General features: G+C 45.3%; 1 protein-coding gene across 1 annotated transcript; it reads right to left on the bottom strand.

Annotated features, from left to right (window-relative positions):
• Positions 1-313: 313 nt before the first annotated feature.
• Positions 314-8,122, bottom strand: LOC143638327 (large ribosomal subunit protein eL39). Its single transcript, XM_077106103.1, has 3 exons — positions 8,053-8,122; positions 7,834-7,919; positions 314-664 (listed from the first exon to the last, which is right to left on the bottom strand). Exon 3 carries the CDS (start codon positions 603-605, stop codon positions 450-452), a length of 156 nt encoding a protein of 51 aa, XP_076962218.1. The 5' UTR covers positions 606-664; positions 7,834-7,919; positions 8,053-8,122; the 3' UTR covers positions 314-449.
• Between the last annotated feature and the right edge of the window lie 19,065 nt (positions 8,123-27,187).

A 27,187-nucleotide genomic window follows, 5' to 3' on the forward strand; every position in this document is an offset into this window, starting at 1 on the left:
GGAAAATGATTCAAGACATATGGCTGGGAAAAGAAAACCAATGGAGTTTAACAGTCATGTGGAAATGTTCTGGCAAAAGTAAAGACTGGAATATTCTGACAGTGACACACATAGGTTTCTTCTTAACACATTTATTATGGAATAGAAATGTATGTGAGTGTAGAATGCCCTGTGATTGATTCCCACCACCACAAAACACACCAGGGACAACAGCAAACACTTGTTAAATTCTGGAATACATCCAGAACAATCATTTTATTTTCAAACAAAATGTTTTTTAAAAATTTATTATTAATTATTAGTGCAGAGACTAGAAACAAAGCGAAAAATCATATTCCAACTAAACATGCCCAATTATTCAGACATAAGTAACATTTTCAGCTTGATATGGCAAGGTGACAATGGCCCTGACAAAGCATAAACATGTAAGCTATCTTACATGCAATTCTTTAAAGGCCCAGCTTGGTTCGTCTCCAGTGTCTCCTCTTGGAGTTGTACCTGATTTTGTTACCAGTTTTCATCTGAACCCACTGGGGAATGGGACGATTTTGCTTTTGTTTCTTGGCGAGGAATTGCTTGATCCTGAAAGTCTTGTGAGAAGACATGGTAAGGAATGGAGTCCACTGTGCATACCACGACGTTGGAAGGAGAGAGCCAAAAATTTCTAAGCATTAAGGAACAAAAGAAAAAGGAAAAAAAGGTGATCCAAAGAATACACTTAAGTGAATCACAGCAACAAATGAAATAAATTAGGGTTAAACATAAGGACTTTTAAAATGACTGTAATAATGAGTAGAAATGGCAAATAGGATAGATAAATAATAGGAACTATTCCTCAGACTTAGAATGTGTTAAACAATAAACCAACTGCCAGCTAGGGAGCAGCTGAGGCTGAGGCAAGAGAACCACAGGGACCAGGAGTGGGGGCCAGCCTGGGCAGCACAGCATGCTCCTGTCCCATGAACCCTGGGCTACGATTGTGTTGGACCTAAGAACAGAATAGGTGGCCACAGATGGGTCTCCTGCAAAATGGGACACAGAAGACAAGACTCACGGACTGAAAGAGCGATAGGAAAGGTGGAAAATTAAGCATACAGAGAAAGTATAAAGTGTAAAAAACCATGTACAAAAAGGGTCCCGGAATGAGGAGATGACGATGGCATAGATTCATGGAACAACATGAATTCCAACAGGGATAAAACCAAAATCAGCCCTGGAACACGATCTTAAAGACTCCAGAACAATTGGCACATTTGATTAAAACTGATAAACCTAACAACAATAAAGTCAAAAATTCTTTTTTGTTTTTATTTTGTGTACCAGGGATTGAACCCAGGGTTGCCTAACCACTGAGCCAAGTCCTTTTTATTTTTTATTTTGAGACAGGGTCTGGCTGAGTTGCTAAATGCCTCACTGAGTTGCTGAGGCTGGCTTTGAACTCATGATCCTCTTGCCTCAGCCTCCCAAGTCACTGGGACTATAGGGAGTGCTATTGTACTCAGCTCACTAGACATTTCAACAGCTGACTTGAGCAGTCAGAAGAAAGAACAAGTGAACTTTAGTGTAGGTCAACTGAAATTGTAAAGTCAGAGGAACAGACAGAAAAACAGTGGGAGTCTCAGGAAAGAAATAGAAAAAAAGGGAAAGAAAGAATACTTGAAAAAATAAATGCTGGGCTGAGTATGTGGCTCAAGCGGTAGGGTGTTCGCCTGGCATGTGTGCGGCCCAGGTTCGATCCTCAGCACCACATACAAACAAAGATGTTGTGCCCGCCAAAAACTAAAAAAAGAAAAAAAAAAAAGATTAAAATCCTCTCTCTCTCTCTAAAAAAAAAAAAGAAAGAAAAAATAAATGCTGAAAACCTCCAAAATTTGATCAAAGATATAAATCTATGCATCCAAGAATCTCTAAGAAATACGACAAAGATAAACAAATGAGCCATATGCTGACATTATATAATCAAATATAATATAGTCAAAGTGTCAAAAACCAAAGACATAAAGAAAATCTTTAAAGCAGCGAGAGAGAAGCACCCTGTCATGTACAGGGATCCTCTGAGAGGTGAGCAGCCAATTTCCCAGCTGAAACCAAGGAGGTCAGAAAGCATGGAATTGTGCCAGGCACGGTGGGCATGTCTGTGATCCCAGTGGCTCGGGAGGCTGAGGCAGGAAGATTTCTTATTCAAGGCCTGCTTCGGTGAGGCCTTGTCTCAAAATAAAAAATTAAAAGGGCTGGAGATGTAGCTCTGGTTAAGCACCCCTGGGTTCAATCCCAGGTGAAAAAGAAAAAAAAAAAAGAGAGCAATGGGATTTGTACAGCTGGGGTCTCCAGTTGCAGTCCAGGTCCTTGGTGTTCCCAACAAAGAAGTGAGCAAGTCATGCAGAAGTAACAGGTAAAGAACAGTTTGTTGAAGGTGAAGATAAAAATGGCATTCAGTCAGGTACAGCAGAGTGGCCAAAACAACAATGTCTGGAAGTTCCTGCCTCCTATGTTGAGCTGTGAGGCGTTCTTCTGTGTACGGACCTAATAGACAGCTCCCCGCATTTGCTCCCACTGGTGAGTTTAGAATTCCAAGCCTGTGGTGGGAGTTATCATGGGCAATAAATCCTCAGTGGCAGGAGTCGCTATGGTACCGGAACATTGTAAACAGGGATGTGATGACTCAACTCCCTGTCCTGTCTTCCAAGTCGCATTTTTCTTGTACCCTACTGACACCATCTAGGCATCCGGAACTCCTACCTAACAGGATGACATATTAAAAGTGGTGAAAGAGCCAGGCATGATGGCATATGCTTATAATTCCAGCAATTTGGGAGGCTGAGGCAGGAGAATTGCAAGCTGGAGGCCAGCCTCAGCAGTTTAATGCAGAAGTAGGGTATTGTGTGCTGTGCTACTCAAGAGACTGAAAGTTTGAGGCAAGCCTGGGCAACTCAGCAAGACCTTGTCTTGTTTTTTTCTTTGGTACCAGGGATTGAAATCAGGGGCACTCCACCAATAAGCAACATCCCCAGCCTTATTTTTTGTATTTTATTTAGAGACAGGTGTCACCGAGTTGCTTAGTGCCTCACTGTTGCTGAGGCTGGCTTTGAACTTGTGATCCCCCTGCCTCAGCCTCCAGAGCCAGTGGAATTATAGGCGTGCACCACTATGCCCAGCTAAGACCCTGTCTTGAAATAAAAATTTTAAGTCTGGGCATGTACTTCAGTGGTAGAGTACTTTTGTAGCATGCTCCAGGTTCTGGATTCGATAGGGGGAAGTGGGGAAGGAAGGAAATGTGTAAGAGCATAGTTTCTGCATATTATTGAAGCTAAGGTACCTGGAGATGTACCTCAACAGGAGAGTGCTTACCTGGTATGTACAAAGCCCTGGGTTCAACTGTTAGCGCTGAAAAACAGAGTCTAGCTGTGATCCCTTCATAATCACTGAGAAAATAAACCATAGTTGGAGAGAAAGGAATTTTTAAAAAGGACACAGCTCAGCTGGTAGAGTGCTTGCCTAAGGTGCACAAGGTCTTGGGTTCAATCCTCTCACACACACAAAGAAAAATGCTGTGGTGTAGCTCAGTGGTTGATCATTTTCCTAGTAGCATGCACCACAAAAACACCAACTACAAAAACCAAAATATGGCAAATTTGGCTGGGGATGTGGCTCAAGTGGTAGCATGCTTGCCTGGCATGCATGTGGCCCGGGTTTGATCCTCAGCACCACATACAAACAAAGATGTTGTGTATGCTGAAAACTAAAAAAAAATAAATAAATATTAAAATTTTCTCTCCTCCCTCTCTCTAAAAAAAAAATATGGTAAATTGGCATATTAATTATTTCAAGCTAAAAATCACTGAGGAAAGGGATATTCAGCCTATCTTTTCCTACATGCACCAAGTCACAAGAGTTCTCTTGGGAGGGATGTCCTTCACATACCAAGGCTGGGAAACAGCAGACTGTTTATTAGGGCTGCAACCTGAATAGATTCTTTAACCCTTACCTTCCACATGCATCTATTCTCCCGCATGTAGAATTTACGACCCTAGTCCAGACATCCATTTATCCTAAGATGATTCCTTTACAAAAAATACTGTTTTTTTTTTTTAAGAGAGAGTGGGAGAGAGAGAGAGAGAGAGAGAGAGAATTTTTTAATATTTATTTTTTAGTTCTCGGAGGACACAACATCTTTGTTTGTCCTGTGGTGCTGAGGATCGAACGCGGGCCGCATGCATGCCAGGCAAGCACGCTACTGCTTGAGCCACATCCCCAGCCCCTACAAATACACTGTTATTTGTCTAAAATAGCATCATGCTTTGGTCATTTCTTAAGACTTCCTTCTGTTATGAATATCCCCACATTAATTTTTAAAAACTTATTATTTTCTTGCTAAGCAGCTCTTACATTAATGGGGCTCCTAGATTCAGCCAAAGGACTCACAAAAGAACTAACAGGGAAGTGGAAGAGAACCCTCTCCCTCTTACTACATCCCAAAACAAAAGGCAGTTTGAGGCACAACAAAATTGAAAACAAAGACCCTATTATTCAAGCCAAATGGCATACAAAGGATCTGATTTTACAGATAAAAAATAAAAAGGGAATTACAGCAACTTGGTTCTTATAATTATACTGGTCAACAAGAATAGCACAGCTTGTTGAATGGTCATTGCTCAGGTTATTAATTCTAGGAAAATCTCTGTATGTAAAGAAAAGCTTTTACTAGGAGTACTTATCTCCATGTGAGGGAGTTGGCCCTGAGAGGTCAGAACGACCTGCCAACTCTCATGCCTCAAGTTTTCCCTAAGTGAAAGAATTTCATGACCTCAGTCTTTCATTTTAAATCCTTTCTCAAACAGTATTATTTTTCCTATATGTGTAGAATTTTTGCTAAACATTTTAATGATAATTTGCTTTTCTGAATAAAAATTATTTTTAAAATATTTAACTAGTGGGCTGGGGATGTGGCTCAAGTGGTAGCGCGCTCGCCTGGCATGCGTGTGGCCCGGGTTCGATCCTCAGCACCACATACAAACAAGGATGTTGTGTCCACCGAAAACTAAAAAATAAATATTAAAAAATTCTCTCTCTTTAAAAAAAAAAAAAAATTTAACTAGACCAAGAAAACGTAGTAACATTGGTCATGCAAGGGCTCAATTTAATTTGAATGATTCAGACACAGGTAACTATATTAGAAAAAGAAAGGATAATTGTCTCTTGTTCCAATTAAAATAAGATTTATTATGAAAAAATTATTTAATGGTATGTACTTGCAACTAAACTTTAAAAAGGCAACTGAAGAAAGAAGAATGGGGAACTGCACATTCATCTACATCACAAAGGCACCTCCTTCCAAAGAACTCTTTCTCCAATTCCTGGGAACTCAGGATCTATTTTATCTTTTGAAACAGGGAAATACTTATTTCCTACCTTTCCCCACTGAAAAAGGCAGGGAACAATGACCAATCTAATAACATAAACTGTCCCAGTGTTTCATTTAAATATTTTTTCCTACTGTAGAGAAATAACTGATTCTAGATCCAAGAAAGGAGAGGACAAATTGTTATGGAACATCCCACAATTGAAGAGGAAGGGATTTAAGTTTCACTTTTTTTTTTTTTTTTTTGGTACTGGGAATTGAATCCTGGGGCACTTAACCACAGAGCCACACACCCAGCCCTTTTTATGTTTGAGACAGGGTCTCACTAAGTTTGTTAGTTTCACTAAGTTTGTTAGTTTTGTTAAACTGTGGTGGCTGGCATTGAACTTTGGATACTCGTGTCTCACCCTTCTAAGGCCCTGGGATTACGGGCATGTGCAACAGTGCCTGCTCAGTTCCACTTCTTATGTGGAGAAGTAACCCAGAGTTTGTGGCTATACAGAACTGCAAATAAATAAATAAAGGGACACACACACACACACACACACACTTTGGATTGGACCCAGGGGTGCTCTATCACTGTGTTACTGCTGCATTTTTATTTTTAGTCCGGGTTCTAAATTGCCAAGGTTGGCCTCAAACTTGTGACCCTCTTGCTTCAGCCTCCAGAGTTGCTGGATTACAGGTGTGTGCCAGTGTATGATTTTGGTTTTTTTTAAAGGTGCCCAGTTATCTGTATGCAACCTTATGAAGCTCTAACAACACAGAAGCATTTTTTTTTAAAAAAAGAGAGTGAGAGAGAATTTTTTTAATATTTATTTTTTAGTTTTTGATGGACACAACATCTTTGTTTGTATGTGGTGCTGAGGATCGAACCTGGGCCGTACGCATGCCAGGCGAGCTCGCTACCACGTGAGCCACATCCCCAGCCCCACAGAAGCATATTTTATATAGTAAAAATTAAAATGCCTCTTTGTAACTAAACTTACCCACATTTCCACTCCAACCTTCCTAAGAAGAGTTTACCAACTTTTCCCTAAACATCTACATACATATATCACACAGTGGGGATGGTGAGGGAGGTGGATGAGAGAAAGCAGAATAAGAAAGAGGGAGGGAGGGGAAGGAGGACTATCCATATGTACATACAAACTACACAAATGGGCTTATCCTTCCATCCTACTTATCAACTAAGACATGGTATGTCCTGAAGCTCTTTCCAGTCAGAGCTAGTCCATTTGTATAAAGGCTGTGCTATATTTTACTTGTTGACACACAGTAATTCATTTGACCTATTCTAAACAGAAAAGCATAGGTGATGTGCTCCCTCCTTTATTCTATTGATAGCATTATTCTGGTAAAAGCTTTTTGGTTATCTCCTAGTTGTATAAATTATTGAGCCAAGAGTGTGGAGAAAAAGTGCTGGGTTAAAGGATATGTGAATATTAAAATTTAATAGTGGCCAGGTATGGTGGTACATGCCTATAATCCCAGTAACTCTTAAAGCCTGATGTAGGAAGATGCCAAGTTTGAGACCAGCCTCAGTAATTTATGGAAGCCCTGGGGATATGGCTCAGTAGTTAAATAATGAGTCCTCCTACTGCACCCTTCCAAATTAATGGTAACTGGTAGTTGGCAGATAAAGGGGAAATTGCTATCAAACACATGATTTGGAAGGAGGACAGACTTTTATTGTCTACTTTAATTTAGGATGTGTGGCGAGTAACCAAAAATAACTTAAATAAGTAGCTCATAAAGAAGCCAGGTTTACAGATAGGTAGTTAGTGTAGTTAGGTAAATCGGGGGTCTCATATCGAGTAAGCTAAATAAAATGGAGGCCATTATTGAGAATGGAATCCAGGAACCAGAGCAGCACTTGGGGAAATTGAAATGTTCATGTCCCCAAGGGCTGGAGCCCATCCTAAGCAACTGTTAATGAAGCAGCTCTCAGCAAACAGGAGATGCCAACCCTTCCTGCGACATTACTCCCGCAGCCCACCTGCCCCCACCTTTGGGGCCTTCCCACCTACATTCCATCACTGCAAGGTAAGGGAGAGGGGAGCGGGTGGGTCAGGGTGGAGTGCAGGCCTAGCACCCTCAAGGTCCTGGGTGGGTCCCCGACAAGACAAGGGGAAACAAAAAGCCCACCTCTAGGTCTGTCCAGAGGACACCCAGGGGTTCAAAGCCCAGGTCTCAAAGGGGCCTTCCGAGGGCCAGAGAGTGGGATGCGGGGTCCTGCACGGGCCTCCCCTCCCAGAGCCACCTTCCAGGGTTTACAGAGCCCGAGGCGGGGGTGAGGCCGGGCAGGGCGGCTCCGCAGCTCGGGGCCAGAGGGTCACACCTCCCGCCTCCGCGCCCCGGGGACAGGCCGCAGGGAGGCCGCGGCCTCAAGCTCAGGCCTTGGGAGGTGAAAGCAACCAGGAACCGGAGGGAGGCCGGGGGCGCCGCGGGCCTGCGCAGGGCGCCCCTCTTACCTGCAGGGTGGCCGAGGTCGAGAGGGTGGGTGCAGACGCCGGGCTACTCGGGGACCGCGGGCCGGCGACTCCGTGGGCGGCGACAACTGCAAGAGACACGACGAGGACATGGCGCCTGCACCCAGGGCCGGGCCGGCGCGAGGCCTGGGCCGCCGCCCTCTGCCTGTCCACACATGGGGAGTCCCGCCCCACTGGCTGCCCCCGGCCGAGCCCACCCACCTGGGTCAAGCCGACGGCCTCAAGGCCGAGGCCTCCGGGTCTCTGGGCCGCAGGAGTGGCAAGCGCGAACAATGGCGGCTGCCGGAAGAGCGCCAGGCCTCACCGGAAGTTGCCCCAAGGATAGGGCTCCCGTTTCGTGCCGGGTTATTCGCGGTCCTGGAACCTGAGTGGGTGGCAGCGCGGCCCCACCCGGATGTTTCCGCAGTACACAGCCGCCTTCAGGCCGGAAACCGGCGTCCCAGGGCCGTTAGGGCTGTTGGTGGCCACAGGGCCGCGGGTCTTGACCTGGGAGGCGGGAAGCGGAAGAAGAACTTCTGCAGGCGCTTAGAACGTGCCAGCTGTCCCTGGGGAGGGCGTGCGGCTGGGCCTGGGGAGGGCCTGCGGCTGGGCCTGGGGAGGGCGTGCGGCTGGCCCTGGGGAGGGCCTGCGGCTGGGCCTGGGGAGGGCGTGCGGCTGGGCCTGGGGAGGGCGTGCAGGGGAAACAACCCATGGACTGCTGTGCACTCCCCCTTGCTTGTTTTAAAAGACGACTTGAACTTGGGCGATGCTGCACATCCGTGTATCCCAGCGATTTAGGAGGCTGAGGTTGGAGGATTGCAAGTTTGAAGCCAGCCTCAGAAACTTAGCAACGCCATAAGCAACTTAGACCCTGTCTCAAAATCAAAAAATGGAAAGGGCTGTGGATGTGGGTCAGTGGATAAGTGCCTCTGGGTCCAATCCAAGGTACCAAAATTTAAACATAAGTAAATAACAGTTAAGTAAAAAGTGCTGTGATACTGCTCAGTGGTAGGACACTTGCGCAGCATGGGACAGGTGCTGGGTTTCAACGGCCAAGAAGGAAAAAGCATTGTAGAAAAGAAGTGTGTTCCAGAAATGACTTCTTGGGATGGAGTTGTTAGATAACCTCTAGAAGATGTCAGGCAGGTGCATTTGGTTGGGAGGCCTGGAGCAGAAGGCTAAGAAGAAAAGGCAGCTCTGAGCCGGGCATCGCATGGTAACTGCTGTTCCCTGTGTGCATGTGACTTCACACTGTAGTCCTGGGGGAGGATATAAAAAACTTCCTGGAACTACAGGGTCTTTTCAGTTATTCTGAAGTGCTTGGTGTATTAAATGTAGAAATGGTAAAATAACACATTCTGGAAGTATCTTTAAAAAAAAAAAAAAAGAAAAACAGAAAGAAATTCATGAGAAATGTTTTGTTTGGGGATGGCCAAGCCACTTCTCTGAGCAAACCATACTGTGTGTGGTTCCAGAAGAGAGGAGAGAAATACAAAGAGCTTTGTGCCAGTGTGTTTATCCTTAGGTGTGGGGTTAAACACTAATCAGTTAACACTACTCTAGGGAAGTTTGCAGTGAGATAAGGACTCTAAAGAATGTGATAACAAAGGAAATGGAGAAGGGAGCTGGCCTGTCCCCTTATCTCCAATCTCTAGGTGAGAATCAGAGCAGACCCACTGGGGTGGTAAAGTAAAACAATGGACTCATACAAACACCTGATGAAGTCCCCCTGTGAGGTAGGCATGCACTAGCCAGTGTTGCCCTCCATTTCATCCTGGCCTGCTGCCTTAGTGTGGAGTCCCCCAAGTTCTTTCCGTGGGATTAGTAAAGGGTACACTTGGGGCATTTGCAGGCCTGAGGCTGAACATTAGGTAAGAGGAGCCATCATCCTTTATGTTCCTACACTGTGGTTACTGTGTATTTAATAGTATCTATAGTAGATAAGCAGTTCTCATTTTTCAGCATCTGGTCTTTCTAGAGGTTAAAGAATTTGCCAGTGTATGACAAAAGTATAGTTGTTAAAATAATGTGTTTTGTATATTTTGCTTTAAAATTCCCAGTATAAGGCTATCTCCTGAAGAATTGAGCATTATTATAGACTACAAAGAGAAGGCAAAGGAGTAGTAGTCGTATGCTCAAGAGTTTGGGACCCCCCAAAAGACCACCAGAGACTCAGATCAACATAAGAGGCATTTATTGCGAGCTACCTCAGTCCTCCACGCACACAGCTACTGGTGACAGAAGCCCTGAACCTAGGGTTTGCAGCAGTTTTGAAACCGCTGTTGACCGGTGACGAGTTCTTGCTTCCCCAATGTAGAAGAATAACACCAGAAAGCACATGCCGAGGCAAGGTCAGAGTAGAAATTAGAAATTTATTAAAGGACAGCAGAAAAGACTTCTCCCGGAGGAAGAAGGGGACCCAAAAGGTGGGAATCCGTGGAAGGGCTGTTCTTTCCCCTTTTTATAGTTCTTTCAGTGATGGAATGTAGGTTGGAGGCCTACAGGTGGGCTTAATTATCACCTTTTGGGATGGGCTATCTCCAAGTCTGTTGGGGCTGTTTCCTGGGCTCCATTAACATTTCTTTGAGGTGGACTTTGGCCTAGGGCCTTTTCAGGACTTCGTTAACATTCCATGAGTTGTCCTCCGTTTTCCCTGAGTCATTCCCAGCATGGCCTCCATTTTAGATTCACTCGGTATTAGACCCAATTTACCTAACTACACTGACTACCTAACTTTAAATCTGGCTTCAGTTTCATACACTCCTTGGGGAAGGCAGGGACCCACATACATCATAGCATCTCTTAGCAAATCATCACACACCGTGGGGAAAATCATAAAACAACTCTAAAACATGATTAGCGTATCAAGTGGCAGGAAAGAATCTGGAAAGGATTATTGGTTAGTCCAAGGGGTTGGTGTACTTAAAAATGATTGGTTTAAACTGTGAGGGTGTCCCAAGGGGGGTATGTGCCAAGCTACAGGGCTTCTGGTTTAGATATTGGTCACCACACCTAGGTGGGGGCTGTCTGGAATTTCAGATATTTTGATATCTGGCCTATCTTAGGCAATCACCTCTGCATTGTGCAGAGCTTTCTGTGGTATTTCCTGATTTTAGGACTGCAGTAGGTCAGGGGTTAAGTTTCAGAGCAAAATGAGGTCCCAAGTAGGATGAGGTTGCTTAGGTCTTTCAGTAGGCCAGAAACTTAAAAAAAATAAATAAATAAAAATTTTTTTTCAAGTTTTTATGTGATGCTGGGGCAATCTCCTGGTTGCTGGTCACGCACTGTACAACTCAGCTCCCCTAGTTCCTACTGGTATTCAGAAGGGAGATTGGACTTAAGAAATTCCAAGTGTCTTGCTAATGTGTACTATTAAGATTTCAGCTTACCCATTTCCAAGTATGTCACATGCATTTCATATAACTTTGTTATATTGTATATAAAACCAGGAATGTTTTTCTTAAGGACTTGGGAGCCATCTCTTTGAAATATATTTATCAAGGAAGACAGCATCTCGATCTTCCACCTCTTTCATGAGGTCCTAAGCAAGTCAGTGAGACCCTGTCTCTAAATAAGATACAAAAATGGGCTTGGGATGTGACCCTGAGTTCAATCCTTGTTACCAAAACAAAAAAAAACTACCTTGTATAAGGAGAACATTTTTATTTGTTTGTTTACGTGGTGCTGAGGATTGAACCCAGTACCTCAGACTTGCTAGGCAAGCACTCTGCCCTGAGCTACAGCCCCAGCCCCAAAGAGCTCTTGTAAGGGTAAAATTTCTAAGCTGTTTCTAAACTGCAAAGCCTGAGTTAAAGTGTAAAAGCCCGGGCATTGTAAAGCTTCTAAGCTACAAGGCTTGGGTTAAAGAGTAAAAGACCAGGTATTGTTAAGTTCCCCTGCTATCCCCAAAACTTGAAATTCCTGTAGCTGTTAAGACAATACCCGAACTGCTCAGTAAATATACCCACTGACTCCCTGGTTGCCTAATAACCTGGGGCTCTGTGAAGCCTGGCACGTAGGCATTGCAGGACCTAAACCAATCAGTTTGAATGTGTACCCCGCTTAGGAGTGACCAATCACCCCTGCCCCATCTGTTCCCACCAATGAATGTACTAATCATGTCTCAAGAGTTGTTGTTCAATTTTCCCATGCCTCATGATGATTTGTTCTGATGTATGCAAAGCCCCCACCCTCCCCAAAAAGTGTACTTAAGCTCTGCTTGACCTCTGCTCTGGGCTCTGGGCTGCTCTCCCTTCTTGAGCTAGCCTGCCTGGAGCCTCAGTGTGCTGAATCGGATCCTCAATAAACTCCCTCCTGCTTATTGCATAAAGTCAGTCTCTTGTTGGTCTCTTCCTCCGACGCTTCGCCGGACCCTTACACTCTTGTTGTCTCTCCATTGACTACCAAATTCAGCAGCTCCACACACATAATGAATGCTTTAACATTACAGGTACATTTGGCAGGAGTTTCCTTCTCATGCCAGGGTGAGAATGTTGCCAAATTTCAGTTCTTGGCCCTGATACTAATCCAATAAAGAAGACATGGTTTTGAGAAGATGGAAAAAGAAGGTTTATTGTTGTGCTACCAAAGGAGAAATTCAGGGGACTTTTATCCCAGAGGCTGTGATTCTGATGGTTAAGGGAAACAGGGCTTAAAGAGGTGATTCAAAGGCTAGATTCCAGGTGTGCCTTGTCAGGTACACCTGTAGACCTGAGGGAAGAACCACTTCTTAGTCTTCTGGCATCATCCCTGAAGTCTGAATTACTTCATTCCAGTGGTGTTTTTGCTCAAGAACAGATAACTCAGCTGAGGATGAGAAGAAGGGCAATCTTGCTTTCACCAAGGTTGCGGGGGGCGGGGAGAAGGAGAAGAGAAAGACAAAAAACATCAGTTTAAAAATAAACCCCAGTGGCAGAGCAAAACGTTATGTTCAAAGCATGAAGTAGACCTCCTGTTACAAGAAAACAGACTTCGAGGTGAAGGACTGCCAATTGGGGCTGTAATCAACCCTGTAAACCTGTCACTGTACCTTGCCTTCCTCTAGCTTGACACCACTTGTGAGCCTCTCAGCAGCCTCCCTGGGGTTACTCACCTAGTCCGGAGATCCACTCGTGGCACATTTCTTCCCACAAGTCTATCATTCTTTGTGTAAAACCTGTTAACACATCACTTCTCTGGACTTTACTGTTTTGTCAAGATCCTCAAGTAAAATTAAAAAAAAAAAACCTGTATGCTTTTATTGTAAATGTGCCCTGTATTATTCCTAGACTGAGCTGGGGAACCCACATTAAAGTTGAGGGGCAGTAGAGGGGCCTTTTTTCCCTGAAATGGTGCATTCAGAATAAAGAGGAGCTGCCGGAGCATGGACAAAAACCATTGTGTTCAACCAAAAAATGCCAGACACAAAAGAATACTTACTGGAAAAGTGTAGGAAATTTTAAAATGCTGAAATTAACTGCATGGTGGCACTGAGAAACTGATGTGAAACCAGCTTCTACCTCAAGGCCTGTTCAGAGGGAGGGGGCGTGACCCTTGTCCTTGGAAAAACCCACAGAGCACTCCTAGGCACACAGCCACCCTGCTGAGTTGTTTAACTGGAGAGATCTGTGGCACCGGGTGTCCCTGACTCAGTTGCCCTAGGTGAGGACCCATAGCAACCCCCTAGCAACCACCAATCAGCATGAGACAGAGAATATCTGAAATGCCAGGGGATCCTCCCCGTAGTTTGGATGATTGATAACATGATTAGGCCACCCTGCAGTTCAGCGTATACACTCTTGCAACCCCTCTTGGCCTAAACCAGTCAGTTCAAATGTATCCACCACTTTAACTAAACAATCACCCTTACCCAGCTTGTTCCCGCCAGTGAATGTGCTAATCCATGTTAAGAGTTGTTGTTTGACTTTCCCGTGGTATGAAATGATTTGCTAGCATAGAATATCCCCCCAAAACCTAAAAATCCTCACTGAACTAAGGGTCAGGACTCACTCCTTGGGACCGCTGAGTCGGAAACGGTTGTGAGTCCAGGCTCGGCTTGCAATAAAGAATCTTGTGTGATTGCATCGGATTCGGCTCCTGGAGGTCTACTGGGGTCCCATGAATCTGGTATTACAGCACACACTTGTGATCCCAGGTATGTGTGGGGCTGAAGCCGGAGGTTCACTAGTTTGAGGCTGGCCTGGACAACTTACACTCTATCTCGAAATAAGAAAATTAAAAGGGCTCAGTGGTAGAGTGCCCCTGGGTTCAATCCTTAAAAAAAAAAGAGAAAAGAAAAGAAATTAATTATTTAACCAAAAACTGTCCATGAAGGAGGCCTTTGTGGGTTACTGGGTAAGGATAAAAACCAGAATTGCTGGGCTCAGGATGCTGGGCCAGTGCTTCGTGCCTGCTTCATTCTCTGGGGATCAGTGAAGGAGTTGAAACCTGGCCTCACCCCACCCCCAGGAAACTCCCAGTGGGAACTTCTCCACTGACAGACACCCCGCAGCACTGAGCTACTTCAGAGCACTTCTCCTGGACTGCTGCTCACCGGGCAACTCTGGCCAGGCTCCCAACTAAAGGGTTTCTATTTTATTGTGAATGAATGTCAGTTGTCACTGATCTTTTGTTGGCTCTAGGTGCCCTTTAGCTCCTGCAGAATGGAAATCCAAGGCTAATGCAGAGAAAGCTACAAAGGATCACCTACTGCATCAATTCACGCAGCAGAAAGGCTACCCCGTAAGTAGTGTGGTGAGTGAGCTCTGCTATTAACACAGACCCAGGAAGAGGCCAAATCACTCATGGTTCAGTAGGTGTCCATTCCCACCATGATTACTATTATCTATCAGACTCACACTTGGTCACACAGCGTGTGTCCCACAATGATACAGGTTTAAGAAAGCTAAGAAAGGTTTCAGATTGCTGCTCAATCCTTGTGTAACAGTGGTCCCTTCACCTTCTGAATGTAGCCTCATTGCTCTAAGGTTTATTTTATTTATTTTTTAATTTTTTTTTTCTCTCTCCCCTCTCCTCCTCACTACAAAGATTAGGGAGACAGAGTTATCTTTTCTTCCCCTAGTTAACTGCCCTTGAGCATACCCACTACAGGAAGGAGTTCCCCACTGAGGTCCTGGGAAGTGACTATCTCCCAAATTAACACGTGCATCCTAACAGGCCATCAGGGCATTCTGGAACCCCCTACTGGAATGTAAGAGGTAAGGGAAGGTAACCCTTGAAAAATGTCTTTGCCTCCCCTCCTGACTGGGAGAGTCACAGCCTTTGGGACTGGAGTCCCCTGTGTTTCTCATTTGCTAGCAAAGCAATAAATCTTTTTTTTTTTTTTTTCTCATTTTTCTCAAAGCTGTGTTCTCATTATTAAATTGGCATTGATTGGCACTGGAGACAGGGACTGAGCTTTCAGTTACACTTGTCCCTTGAAAGACCCACCGATTCCCTGTCCAAGAAAGACGCACGAGGCACTGGCTGCAAACGCAAGAGGTTTATTCAGACACAGACGCCTGTGGGTGCTCAGCAAAACCTCAGCCGGAGCTTTGGTGAACTGGCACACCGGGCTTTGGGGTACAGGTCTTTTATAGGATAATGGGGCAGGTTTCGTGCGCACGGGAAGTGACAGGTTTCTTATTGGTTATTTTGAACCCAACATATAGATTACCTAAAGGGCAAAGTTGTTTTTCACTTTATGTTCCTGGATAAACCTCATGACAGTTACATATTAACACTCTGGTTTTTCTGTTCCTGCTTATCATTATCAGTTCCTGTTTGTTCAGGCATGCCTTGGGATCTGCTTTTCTGTTCTTCCTCAACCATCCTGTCCCCTCACAATAGACTACCCTTAACTGATTAACAGAGAGACCTCTCTTTACGTGGGTTAGCAACACGCCCTGATGGTTTCACAATGGGGCCCGGGGTTTCTGGGCTGGGGTCTTTCACCCTAATGCTAATCCAACAAGGAGGACATGGTTTTGAGAAAAAGGAAGAAGTGAAAGCACACTTGCAAAGTCTATGCAAAGTCCAAGAAGCACACCACGCACTGGAATCCCACTTGAGGGATTTGTTGTCTGTAGCATGGAGCAAACCCACAAGGCTGTCCCGTGGAGGAGAATGCACACAGAAGAGCTTTATTGCCCACCAGAGGAACTTCACAAGCTGCTTAGGGGTTAAGTCATGGGCTGGGGTGGGGTTGACCTTTCCGCAGGCCAGCCTGGGAGTCCCTGGATAAAACAGCTCCTAAATCGAAACTTAGGAGTCTCTAGATAAAAATGGCTCCCAACCTAAAATGGCAGATCTGACGGAAGGTTTATTGTTTTGTTAGTGAAGGAGAAACACAGGGGACACCTATCCTGAAAGCTGTGATTCTGCCCATCAGCAGGAACAGAAAGCTTTCAAAGAGGGGATTCAAAGGCTGGATACATTCCACATGTCCTTGGTTGGAGTTGTGATTCGCTTGTTAATTTGGGATATGGTCATTTCTGAGATCTTCTGGTAGCATCCCCAAAATCTGCATTACTAAATCCCTATGGTTTGTGTGTGCTCAAGGACAGATAAATCCACCTAAAATAAGGAAGAAAGGTAATCCTGTTTCCCCTGAGATTGAGGAGGGGTAGAGATGAGAGAGAGCAGGGAGAGAGGAAGGGAAAGAAACATGTCCCTTTAAAAACATCAGTTGCAGTGACCGAGCAGCAAGGGCTACATTCAAAGCACAATGTGGATCCCGGTTACAAGAATGCTAAGAAAGGGTCAAGGTGGCCTTAGAATTTAAATAACTCTGCCCAGGGCAGAGAGCCCAAACAGATGCAAAGAGCCACTGCAGGGAGTCGGCGGGGAGTTTGAATATCCAATTAGAGTCCAGGTGTGGGAGGCTGTGCCGGGCAGGAAGATCCCAATGGACCTTGCCTCTTTGCTGAGCTGAGCTGGGGTGACAGTGTCTGGAGTTCCTCACTGTGGTGGCTCTCTCCGTGCCAGGTTTGTGATGGGGTCAGTGTGCTGCAGTGTCTCCTCTTGGGGGTCATGGATACGGGGATTCCATCTGGGGAGTTTGGTAGGCTCCTGTGATGGTGTTTCTGATGTGATTAGCTATACCCATGCCCATCTCCTCCCAATTTAACTTGATAAATTGGCATGAATACATTATTAATTTCTGCCTTACAGTGGGCTGAGCAGAGGGATGGTGTTTAGTTGTACAAACAAGATACAGAGTCCTTGTACCATATACTTTTACTCGGAATGGAGTAATTTATGGCAAATTATTCCCTTATTTTATTCATTTATCAATAAATTATTAATTTCTGCCTTACAGTGGACTGAGCAGATGAATGGTGTTTAGTTGTACAAACAAGATACAGAGTCCTTGTACCATATACTTTTACTCGGAATGGAGTAATTTATGGCAAACTATTCCCTTATTTTATTCATTTATCTGTGGGCTTTCTCTCTCTCTCTCTCCTTTTTTTTTTTTTTTTTTTTTTTTTTTTTTTTTGGTATGGGGATATATCCCAAGAGTGCTTGATCTACATTCCTGAAATTCTTATTTTTTATTTTGAGATGGGGTCTCACTGAGTCGCTTGGGCCTTGCTAAGTTGCCAAGGCTGGATTTGGACTTTCTGTCTGATCCTCCTGTCTCAGTCTCCTGAGACTCTGGAGTTTTACAGAGCTGGGACCTTCAGGGAAACTGAGGCAACACAACCCCCTCAGACCCGCATTCTTGTGAACAAGTCTGAGTTGAGACATGTGGCTCAGAGTGACAAGAAAATGTTTACAAGGGATAGGGAAAGGGGACCCTCTTGAGGGAGGGAGTGGTCCCTCTCAGAGGGACAGGCACAGTGGGCCTCCCCTGCACTACAGTTTTATTGGGGATCCCAGGGATGTTTCCAGAGAGTCCAGCCCAGATTTACCTCTTGACCTGACTTACAGCAGGGTGGTGTTGGACTTTCAAGTCCACATTGCCATGACAACTGTCACCTTGGCCCATGCCGAATGCTTCCAACTGGATTCTTGCTCATTTTTTGCAGGTTTTATGGTTGTCTTCCAGGTTCTGGAAATGGAAAGGGTCACAATGTCTCTCCCTTCAAGGTAACTTGAGTTCCTCTTATCAACGTTATTTCCAGCCTGCATTTACATGCAGGTAACCTGTAGTTTGCAGAGGAGTGTGACTTATCCTGTCCACTTAGGCCAGGCAGGGCTGCAGGTAAATTGGTAAAGAAAGCATGTGGATTCAGCACCATAGACCCATTTTATAGAGTTACCCTCCTCGCCTTGTGCTCCTATTACTGCCGGTCACGGTGACGATGAGTTCCGCTTTCCCAGGGGTGAAGACTGACACATGGGGAAGCCAAGGCCAGCACGGAAGACAAGTTTCATTAAAAGAATAGTAACACAGATGTCTCGGGAAGGGGCCCAGCGCTGGGTGTCTGTGGGAGGGGGGAATCTTGTCTTTTTTATAATTTCTGGTTTTTTCTCTCGTCCCCTCCCTTTTTCCTGCCAGGTGGGGAAATGCGGTTAGGGGCACTCAGGGGAGCCACTCAGGGAGTGCTCATTAACAATTCTCTCCCTGATGGCTGGGGACTTTTTGGTTGTAGGTTAGGGGAGGGAATGTGTTCTGAAGGTAGTAACATTCCAGTAACAGAGAAGCAGGTGTCTTTGGCCTTGCATGGGGGCGTATTCTGCAGGTATTGACCCTCCATTCCCCCTGGAACCAGCTTCCAGCTTCCCAACCCTATGGGACTCATACTAAGGCCTCACCTCTGTCCTTGCCTCTCCCACGTCCTCATCTGTCTGTCCCCTAACAGGATGACAGCTGTGCCCACCACACCCTGTTTATTTTGCAGTAGTGGGGATTAAAAACAGACTTTCCACATGCGAGGCAAGCACTCTGCCACTACTTTTTTTTTTTTCCCCGGTACTGAGGATTGAACTCAGGGGCACTCAATCACTGAGTTGCTGCTAAGAGCCTCATCATTGCTGAGGCTGGCTTTAAACTCAGGATCCTCCTGTCTCAGCCTCCCGAGCTACTGGGATTACGGTGTGTGCCACTGCACATGGGCCCCCCACCCCTTCTTTTTCTTTTCTTTCTTTTTTCTTTCTTTCTTTCTTTCTTTCTTTCTTTTTTTTTTTTTTTTGAGGCAGGATCTCATGAAATGTCTGACCTCGAATTTTGAATACTCCTACCTCAGCTTCCCAAATACTTGGTGTCTTGAACCGTGTCAGAGGAACTAGGCTAGAGATGCATTTCAAATGCAGTTACATTGAACACACTCTTAATACATACAGAACAGTACTATTCTGTGGTGATGGGCAAAGGTGCGACTTATGCAGTTGAGGGGGAGAAATAAAGAATGTCCACATGCTTCTGCCCTTTTCAATGCTTGATTCACTCAAATCACTCAATACAACTTTATAGGTTCTTAATCAAGAAAATGATAACCCTGGGCTGGGGATGTGGCTCAAGCAGTAGCGCGCTCACCTGGCATGCATGCGGCCTGGGTTCGATCCTCAGCACCACATACAAAGATGTTGTGTCCACCGAAAACTAAAAAATAAATATTAAAAAATTCTCTCTCTCTTTCTCTCTCTCTCTCTTAAAAAAAAAAAAAAGAAAAGAAAATGATAATCCTTAATGCTAGGCACTGCGATAGTCATAATAAATTCACAGCATAAAATTCTAGGTTAATTCTAAGCAGTGCAAACACACTTAATCATTCCCTCTGCATGCTAGGCTCAGGTGCCAGGTCTAAAGGCCTTAAGTCCAACAGATGCACAGTTACTCGGACCACAGTGATCAGGTCAGGAACCCAAGGAGGCTTCTCCTGGAGTGGAGCTCACGGTGCCTGGGGAGAGGGTCCTATGGAGAATCCACCTTTCTCACCAGGGTCCAAATGTGGCTGTACTGGGGTTGTGGCTCAGCAGTAGAACACTTGCTTAGCACATGTGAGGTCCTGGGTTCGATCCTCAGCACCACATATGAATAAATAAATGAAGGTATTGTGTCCAACTACAACTAAAAAATAAATATTGGGAAATAAAAAAGACGTGGCTGTGGAGCTGTGGAGAGTGGTGAGGATGATGCAGAGAGCAGGCAGATGGTGAGAAGACTGGGATGCCAGCCCAGGTCCTCACCAGGCTCTCCGGCATGTGGGTGTCAGTGTCAGCTGGCTGAATGTCTGTTCATTTGCTCCACCGTTTATACTAGGTTTTGGGGGTTCTGACCGCCCTTTTGATGTCTATCAGCTATTACTGGAGTTCTTAGTGACCTCATTCATCCTGAGGTTAAGGCATCTGGTCTAGTGGTTTCCGCCCTGATTTCTCACCTCTTGCCTGTATCTGAGTTTTATCAGGGTTGTGAAGAGTGACTTGCTTTTATCAGCTGTGCCTGATGACCCTATTGGAGGGCTCCATAAGTGTGCTTGGTGGGACTGCAGTTTTGTTTTAAAATGGAGTTACTTAGGCTAAGGCCTTTCTTAGGTAAGGCCATCCTCACACATTCCCATTCCACTCAGCCAGCAAGTCCCTCAGACATAGTAGCGGTCCCTCAGACAACGAGTGGTCTTCCGATGGTTGGACACAGGTAGCAAGTTTCCTGGTGACAGCGGAGCAGCAGGGAAGATGTTGCTGGGAGAGTCTGCAGTCATCTTGTGGAATGCCTCTTCCCTTCCGATGGGTTGTGAAGATGGTAGAGCTGCTGGCACTGGTAGCAGGCCTCAGGGCACCTCCACGTGTTCCCTCCCCGAGTGCCTCTCTCTGCAGAGCTGTGCTTCTGTGAGGGCTTATACAGGCCCCCTAGTCTGCTAGGTCTCACTGTCATCCTTATCTCCAGCTACCTTCTACCACTTGCAGAAGGGGCAGAAGGATAGGGTCCTCATGTGTCCAAGTCAGCTGTCAGCTCATGCTGTCTGGGTGCTTGCTGCTTAGAGTGCTCCTGACACCTGGGATTACAGGCATGGACCACTGAGCCTGGCCTAAACTTCTTCCTTATAAAATGGAGCAACTTGGACCGAGCACAGCCTGGAAACTGTCATTGGGTACATCTTGGAGGACAGCTCGCTCTCCGCAGCATGTAGCAGGGGTCCACTTCACCTTTTGAATGTAGCCCTTGCTGCTTATTTTAAAAGGGGCATGCTTTTCTTTTCCTCTTCTCCTCTTTCCTTCCCTCCTCTGTGCTGCTTCTTTGCTGGCCAAGCAATAAACCTTCTTTTTCCTTTTTTCTCAAAATTCTGTTCTCCTTATTAAATTGACATCAGGGACAAGGACCAAGCTTTTGGAAACAAGTGGAGTAGCAAGGAATAGCCAAGTGGCAACATGGGGCAGAGTAACAAGGAAAGGTGGCCACCCAAAGGCATCAAAAAATCCAAGGGTGAACTCCAGACCTGTTTTGATTTTTAATATTTTATTTATTTATTTATTTTAGTTTTCGGCAGACACAACATCTTTGTTTGTATGTGGTGCTGAGGATCGAACCCGGGCCGCATGCATGACAGGCGAGCGCGCTACCGCTTGAGCCACATCTCCAGCCCAGACCTGTTTTGAATCAAAGATCAACATGTTATAACCTGCACAACAATCTCATCACCTTGTACCTAAGATTGGGTTGGGTCTCTGCTGGGCATGTCCTTCAGCTTGTAAATGCATCAGAGTGAAGGTCTCCTGTTCCTGTAGGGCTTGCAGTGGTCAGAGCTCTTGTACCAGTTCCATGCTTATTGTTTGTCATAAGCAATGGATGTGGTTGGGGAGGTTTTCCTGCCTTTTGTCTCAGACATGAGCATGCAGTTCTTTTCTGTCATCTGTCACTGACTTAAACTTTAACCCTATACTCCTACCTCAAAATGCATTTGGTGTTTTTGCTTTTCCAATTTTGTGATTTCCTCTGCCTTACATAATGGGATAATATGCCTTTTTTCTTTCTTTCTTTTTGGTACTGGGGATTGAACCCTGGGGGGGGCGGGGCTTAACCACTGAGCCTCATCCCCAACCCTTTCTTGCATTTCATTTACAGACAGGATCTCACTGAGTTGCTTAGGGCCTCGCTAAGTTGCTGAGGCTGGCTTTGAACTTGTGATAAGCCTCTAACTTTAATCATTTAAGTTCTTTTGCTGTCTGTTAAGGTCTGTAAACAAGTCAGATTGGCACCTGTTATTTTGCCAGAGAAATGTTAAAGTCTGTAAACAAGTCTGGATGGCGCCTGGCCAAATGCCAGAGGGAGTGGTTTGTGAAGTAACAAAAGCAAGCCATTAAGTATGGAGAGTCCTGATTGGTTGACTGCTGTATCTAGTTTATGCTAATTAAGATAAGCTGTGCAAAATGTATAAATACCTCTATTATCCTACAATAAATGGCTTCCATTCCTGCTGCATCAACGTACACAAGTTATTCGTCACCCCCCAGATATTCTGCTGCAGCTGGACTGCGGCAGATGGTGGCCCGTTACCGGGAGCCCCGGGACACTCCCGGGTAAGTGACGAAAAAAGCTGCCCGTCCATAGATAGGACAGGAGCAATCTGCTTGTCCCTAGGCAGATAGGGCGAGAGGAAAAATGGCCATTTCGAGAAAATGGAGAAGATTGATGCAGTATGTTTGTGTCTTGTTTTGTCTTGAAATGTTGTATTGTCTTTGTGATAAAAATATGGAAGGGGTGAGAAGTAAATTGATAAGGGAAAAAGGCACCCCAGTGGAACCAAGAATAGTTAGGGCATGTGTTGATAAAAGCCCAGAAACTCTAGTCAGAAAGAAAAAGAAAGTTCAGAAGAAGAAGGATTATCAGGAAAAAAGTTGCAGCAAAAGGCTATTACTGAATCCTTTTCAATACCGGAGGGTGCGTGAAACGACAAGGCGGCTGCCACCTGCCCAAGCCGATCATGGCGCAGCAAGAATTTTCCAAGCGGCGGCAGTTGCCGGCTCTTCCCCGCCCCCCTGCCCGGGGGAGCGGATCGCCACTGGGAGCCCAAATCTAGACCTGACCTGGAGGCACAGTCTCGCAGGCTTTTGCTCCCTGTGCCCGGAAGCAGTTTGAGTCTGGGACTCTCCCCAGGGCCATCTGGGGCTGCCCAGGATGCTACAGCTGGCAGAAGACGCTACTGGCATCCCTGAAGTTTGATCATTTCCAATGTCAATAACTACAATGGTTCTCCCACACCTGGAGGCTGATGAGTAATGAGTACTATTAAGGCTTATTTCAAATGTAAAAAACCTTGAAATAATGTACTAAATTGTTCAGAAGGTTGTTTTCTTAGTAGAATGCTACAGGATTTTCTTTAGCCATCTGGAGTTCCTGCCTTCGTCCCAGTGCCGGTGAAAACAAAGGTGAAAGAATTTACAGTGTTGCTGAGAACTGGAGGAAACTTCTTCGACTGAGAACCAGACGAGACCTCGGAGCTGTTGCTGTTTCTGCTGCTACAACTTAAGCTAGCTGCCTGCAGAACTTACCTGGACTGTGATTTACCTAAACTGTGAGTTAATCTATTGAGACACTGCTTTATCTGGACTGAGACAACAAACTGTAATCTACAACAAATTGTAACTCGATATCTTTACAAATGGTGTCATTGCTGGTATAATTTTTCCAAAGGCTTCTTGCATGGAGCCATCGATTGGCTTGGTATTGTAACATTTTGTATCCTCCCTTTCTGTTTCTAGAAGGTTATCTATGGTGTTTCTGTAAAAAACACTATGGTCATTATTTAAATTAAACAAAAGGGGGAAATGTTAAGGTCTGTAAACAAGTCAGATTGGCACCTGTTATTTTGCCAGAGAAATGTTAAAGTCTGTGAACAAGTCTGGATGGCGCCTGGCCAAATGCCAGAGGGAGTGGTTTGTGAAGTAACAAAACCAAGCCATTAAGTGTGGAGATTCCTTATTTGTTGACTGCTGTATCTATTTTATGCTAATTAGATAAGCTGTGTAAAATGTTTAAATACTGCTCTTATTCTACAATAAACGGCTTCCATTCCTGCTGCATCAACGTACACAAGTTATTCGACCCCCCCCCCCCTCGGCAGCTGTCTCCTATATTTGAAGTAGGATAGAAGACACAAGGATAGGCCGGGCATGTTGGCACACTTCTACAATCTCAGTGGCTTGGGAGGCTGAGGCAGGATCACAAGTTCAGGGCCAGTCTCAGCAACTTAGTGAGACCCTGTCTCAAAAAATACGTATATTAAGGGCTGGGTCGTAGCTCAGTGGTAGAGTACTTGCCTAGCATATGTGAGGCATTGGATTCAATCCTCAGCACCACATAGAAATAAAAAAATAAAATAAAGATGTATAGAAAAACCAGCCTCTACCTCAGAGCAAAGCCTGTCCAAGGAAGGGACATCACCCTTGTCCTTGGAAAGACCCACAGAGCACTCCTAGGCACATTCCCACCCTGCTAAGTGGTTTATCTACAAATAACAGGAGAGATCTGCTGCGCCAGGTGTCCCTGACTCAGTCAGGCTAGGTGGGGATCCATAGCAGCCCCCTAGCAGCCACCAATCAGCATGAGACAGGGAAATACCTGGGATGCCAGATGACCCTCCCAGTAGTTTACGGTGTTAGAAAACCACTTAGTTCAGCAGGAACACCCCTCTTGGCTTAAGCCAATCAGTTCAAACGAATACCCCTTTTGTACTGACCAATCACCCCTACCCAACTTGTTCCCACCAGTGAATGTGCTAATCATGTTTTAGAGCTGTTATTTGATTTTCCTGTGCTGTGTGATGATTTGCTAAGGGATGCTATGATGTATGTGGGGGTCTCTGCCTTCTCCAAAGAATGTATAAAACTGCTGCAAACCCTGGGCTCGGGGCCTCTCAGCGTCACCAGTTGCTGTGTGTGCGCACAGAGGACCGAGCTAGCTCACAATAAACACCTCTTTGCTGTTTACATCAATCTTGGTCTCTGGTCCCGAATTCGAGCATAACAGTGTCCATGTACAACTAAAAATCATTTTTTAAAAATACATATGTTAAAATTCAAGATTGGGAACATTGCTCGGTAGTTTGGGTCAACCCCCAGAACTCCTGACAAAATCCAGATTTAAATTCCACTTTGACATACATTGGTTATAAGCTGTTATGCCAGATTCATGGGACCCTAATAGACTTCCAGGAGCCAAATCCAATGCAATCACACAGTCTTTATTGCAAACTCAAGCCTGGACTCACAACCATTTCAAACGCAGTGGTCCTGAGGAGTGAGTCCTGGTCCTTGTTCAGTGAGATTTTATAGGTTTTTTGGGGTACTCTATGTGTCACAACATCACATAGCAAATCATTTCACACCACAGGAAAAATCAAACAACAACTCAACATTGATTAGCACATTCATTGGTGGGAACAAGTTGGGTAGGGGTGACTGGTTAGTACAAGAGGCGGGTTAGTTTGAACTGATTGGTTTAATCCATGAGAGGTGTATGGGCTAAACTACCTGGCTAGTTGAGGTTTCCCTCAGGTGACCATAGTCAGCGTTTGTTACCAAATGATTTGCCAAAGAAGAAAAAGATTGGGACTTTGGGAATGCAATTGAGGGATGACAGTCGTGTCTGCTGGCCTGCCCAGGAGGTAGGGGAGGGGACAGATGTGAAGAGGGAGAGGGAGGCAAGGTGTTAGGTTTTGGACATGAGGTGTTTGGAGGTGGCGTGATTAGATCACAAGAGCTGTTACCCAATAGGTCCGTCCTAGTTGGAATGGGCTCACTGGGTGGTGACCAGAGGAGGGGTCACTGGGAACCTGTCCTAGAAGGGCACATCTTCCTGCCATCCTTCCACCTTTCTCTTTCGGCTTCCCAGAGGCCATGTGCTGAGCAGCTTCCCTCTGCCATGCCCTTCCAACATGATGTTCTACCTCACTCTGGACCCAAATCAATGGGGCCATGTCACAAGCCGTTTCTATAGACTCAGTCTGAGGTGCAGTTAGATTCAATCAAATCTATTTTGTTAATGTTCATCACACTTCAGACATACATCCTAATTCTAAATCCTAACTGAGCTTAGGTTTAAACAGAGGAGTCGAGCAGCCTTGGTCAAGCTGTAGTCTGGTGGTTATTCTCTCCATTCTCCTAGAAATTGGAATGGTAATTCCTGGTAATGTTACCCATGGGAGGTTGTTGAATCAGGATGCAAAGAAAAGACCACCAACTCTAATTTTAAATCAAATTGAAGCAAGCTTATATTGTGTACACAAAGAAAGCTGACCAGGATTATCTCTCCCTAAGCCGGGGTAGAGACCAGCCCCCCAGATCTCCAGGAGAAAGGTTTTATAGCACAAAAAGTTGCAAAAGGGTGGGGGTTGTCTTGAGAACTTACAGCTACCAGGATTTTGACAAGCATAATACAAAGGCAGATAGTAGGCTAATGATCTACATGGCTTAACATTTCAAGGTAGGGAATAAATTCAGATCTCAATATAAGAATTTATGAGGCACCACTGAGATTTCCGAGAGGGTCATTATCTGGTCAGGGGGAGCCAGGATTTATGAGGCGCCACTAAAGTTTTAGAGAGGGTTATTATCTGGCCAGGCATGGGTGAGTTCAAGGCACTGGCAGGAATTCCAAACAAGCTTAGAAATCTCAGTCATTAATAATAGTAAAATAGAAATTAACTTTTCATGACTTTGTGTCGAGATGGCTCCCAGTCTTAACATGGAATTAGGCTGGGTTCATCATCGTGAGTACCGAATGAGGGAAGAGGGCAAAAATGAAAAAGGGAAGGATGGTACTCATAGTTCTGCAGTGTCCTCCTGGTCCTTAGAAACCAAAGCAAGATTGGGGGTTCCGGGCTCGGAGAAACGCAGCTTGAGGGGGCCTGTGAGTGTCACTGTATAAAAGAGTGGAGAAAACCATTTTAATTGGGAGTTATGAGCCCAATACGGGATGCCCTCCAGGAGGGCCGCGGAGGGAGTGGTAAGAATGACTCCAGGGTCCAGTCCATTTTCTGGAGAGTTGAGAGGTGGAGGGGGCCTGTTGGGGGGTTAAAAAGTACCAGATCATCAGGAGACAGAATGGGAGAAGGGGAAGAGGCAGAACTGGGCTTTGCCAGAACAGCATTACTGTCTTGCCAAAGAAGCTTCCTAATGTATGCAAGAAGGGGCCAGAAAAGATGAGGAGCAAGGGGCAGTGGAGAATCAGAGGGTGGAGAGCTGAGGAGGGAGATAGGTATCCACATGGAAGCTCAAAAGGGGAGATAGTGGCTTCTTTGGGAGGGCTCATAACCTAAGAAGAGCCAAGGGAAGGAGTTTAGTCCAATCTAAATGCAATTCAAGGGATAGTTTAGTGAGAATGTTCTTCAAGGTCCAGTTGGTACGTCCAACCTTGCCAGAGGACTGGAGATGGTAGGGGATGTGAAAATTATAGGAGATGTTGAGTGCCTTAGCTACAGACCGTGAAACATGG

Source organism: Callospermophilus lateralis, chromosome 19 (genome assembly GCF_048772815.1).
Source record: "Callospermophilus lateralis isolate mCalLat2 chromosome 19, mCalLat2.hap1, whole genome shotgun sequence".
NCBI classification, from domain to species: Eukaryota; Metazoa; Chordata; class Mammalia; order Rodentia; family Sciuridae; genus Callospermophilus; species Callospermophilus lateralis.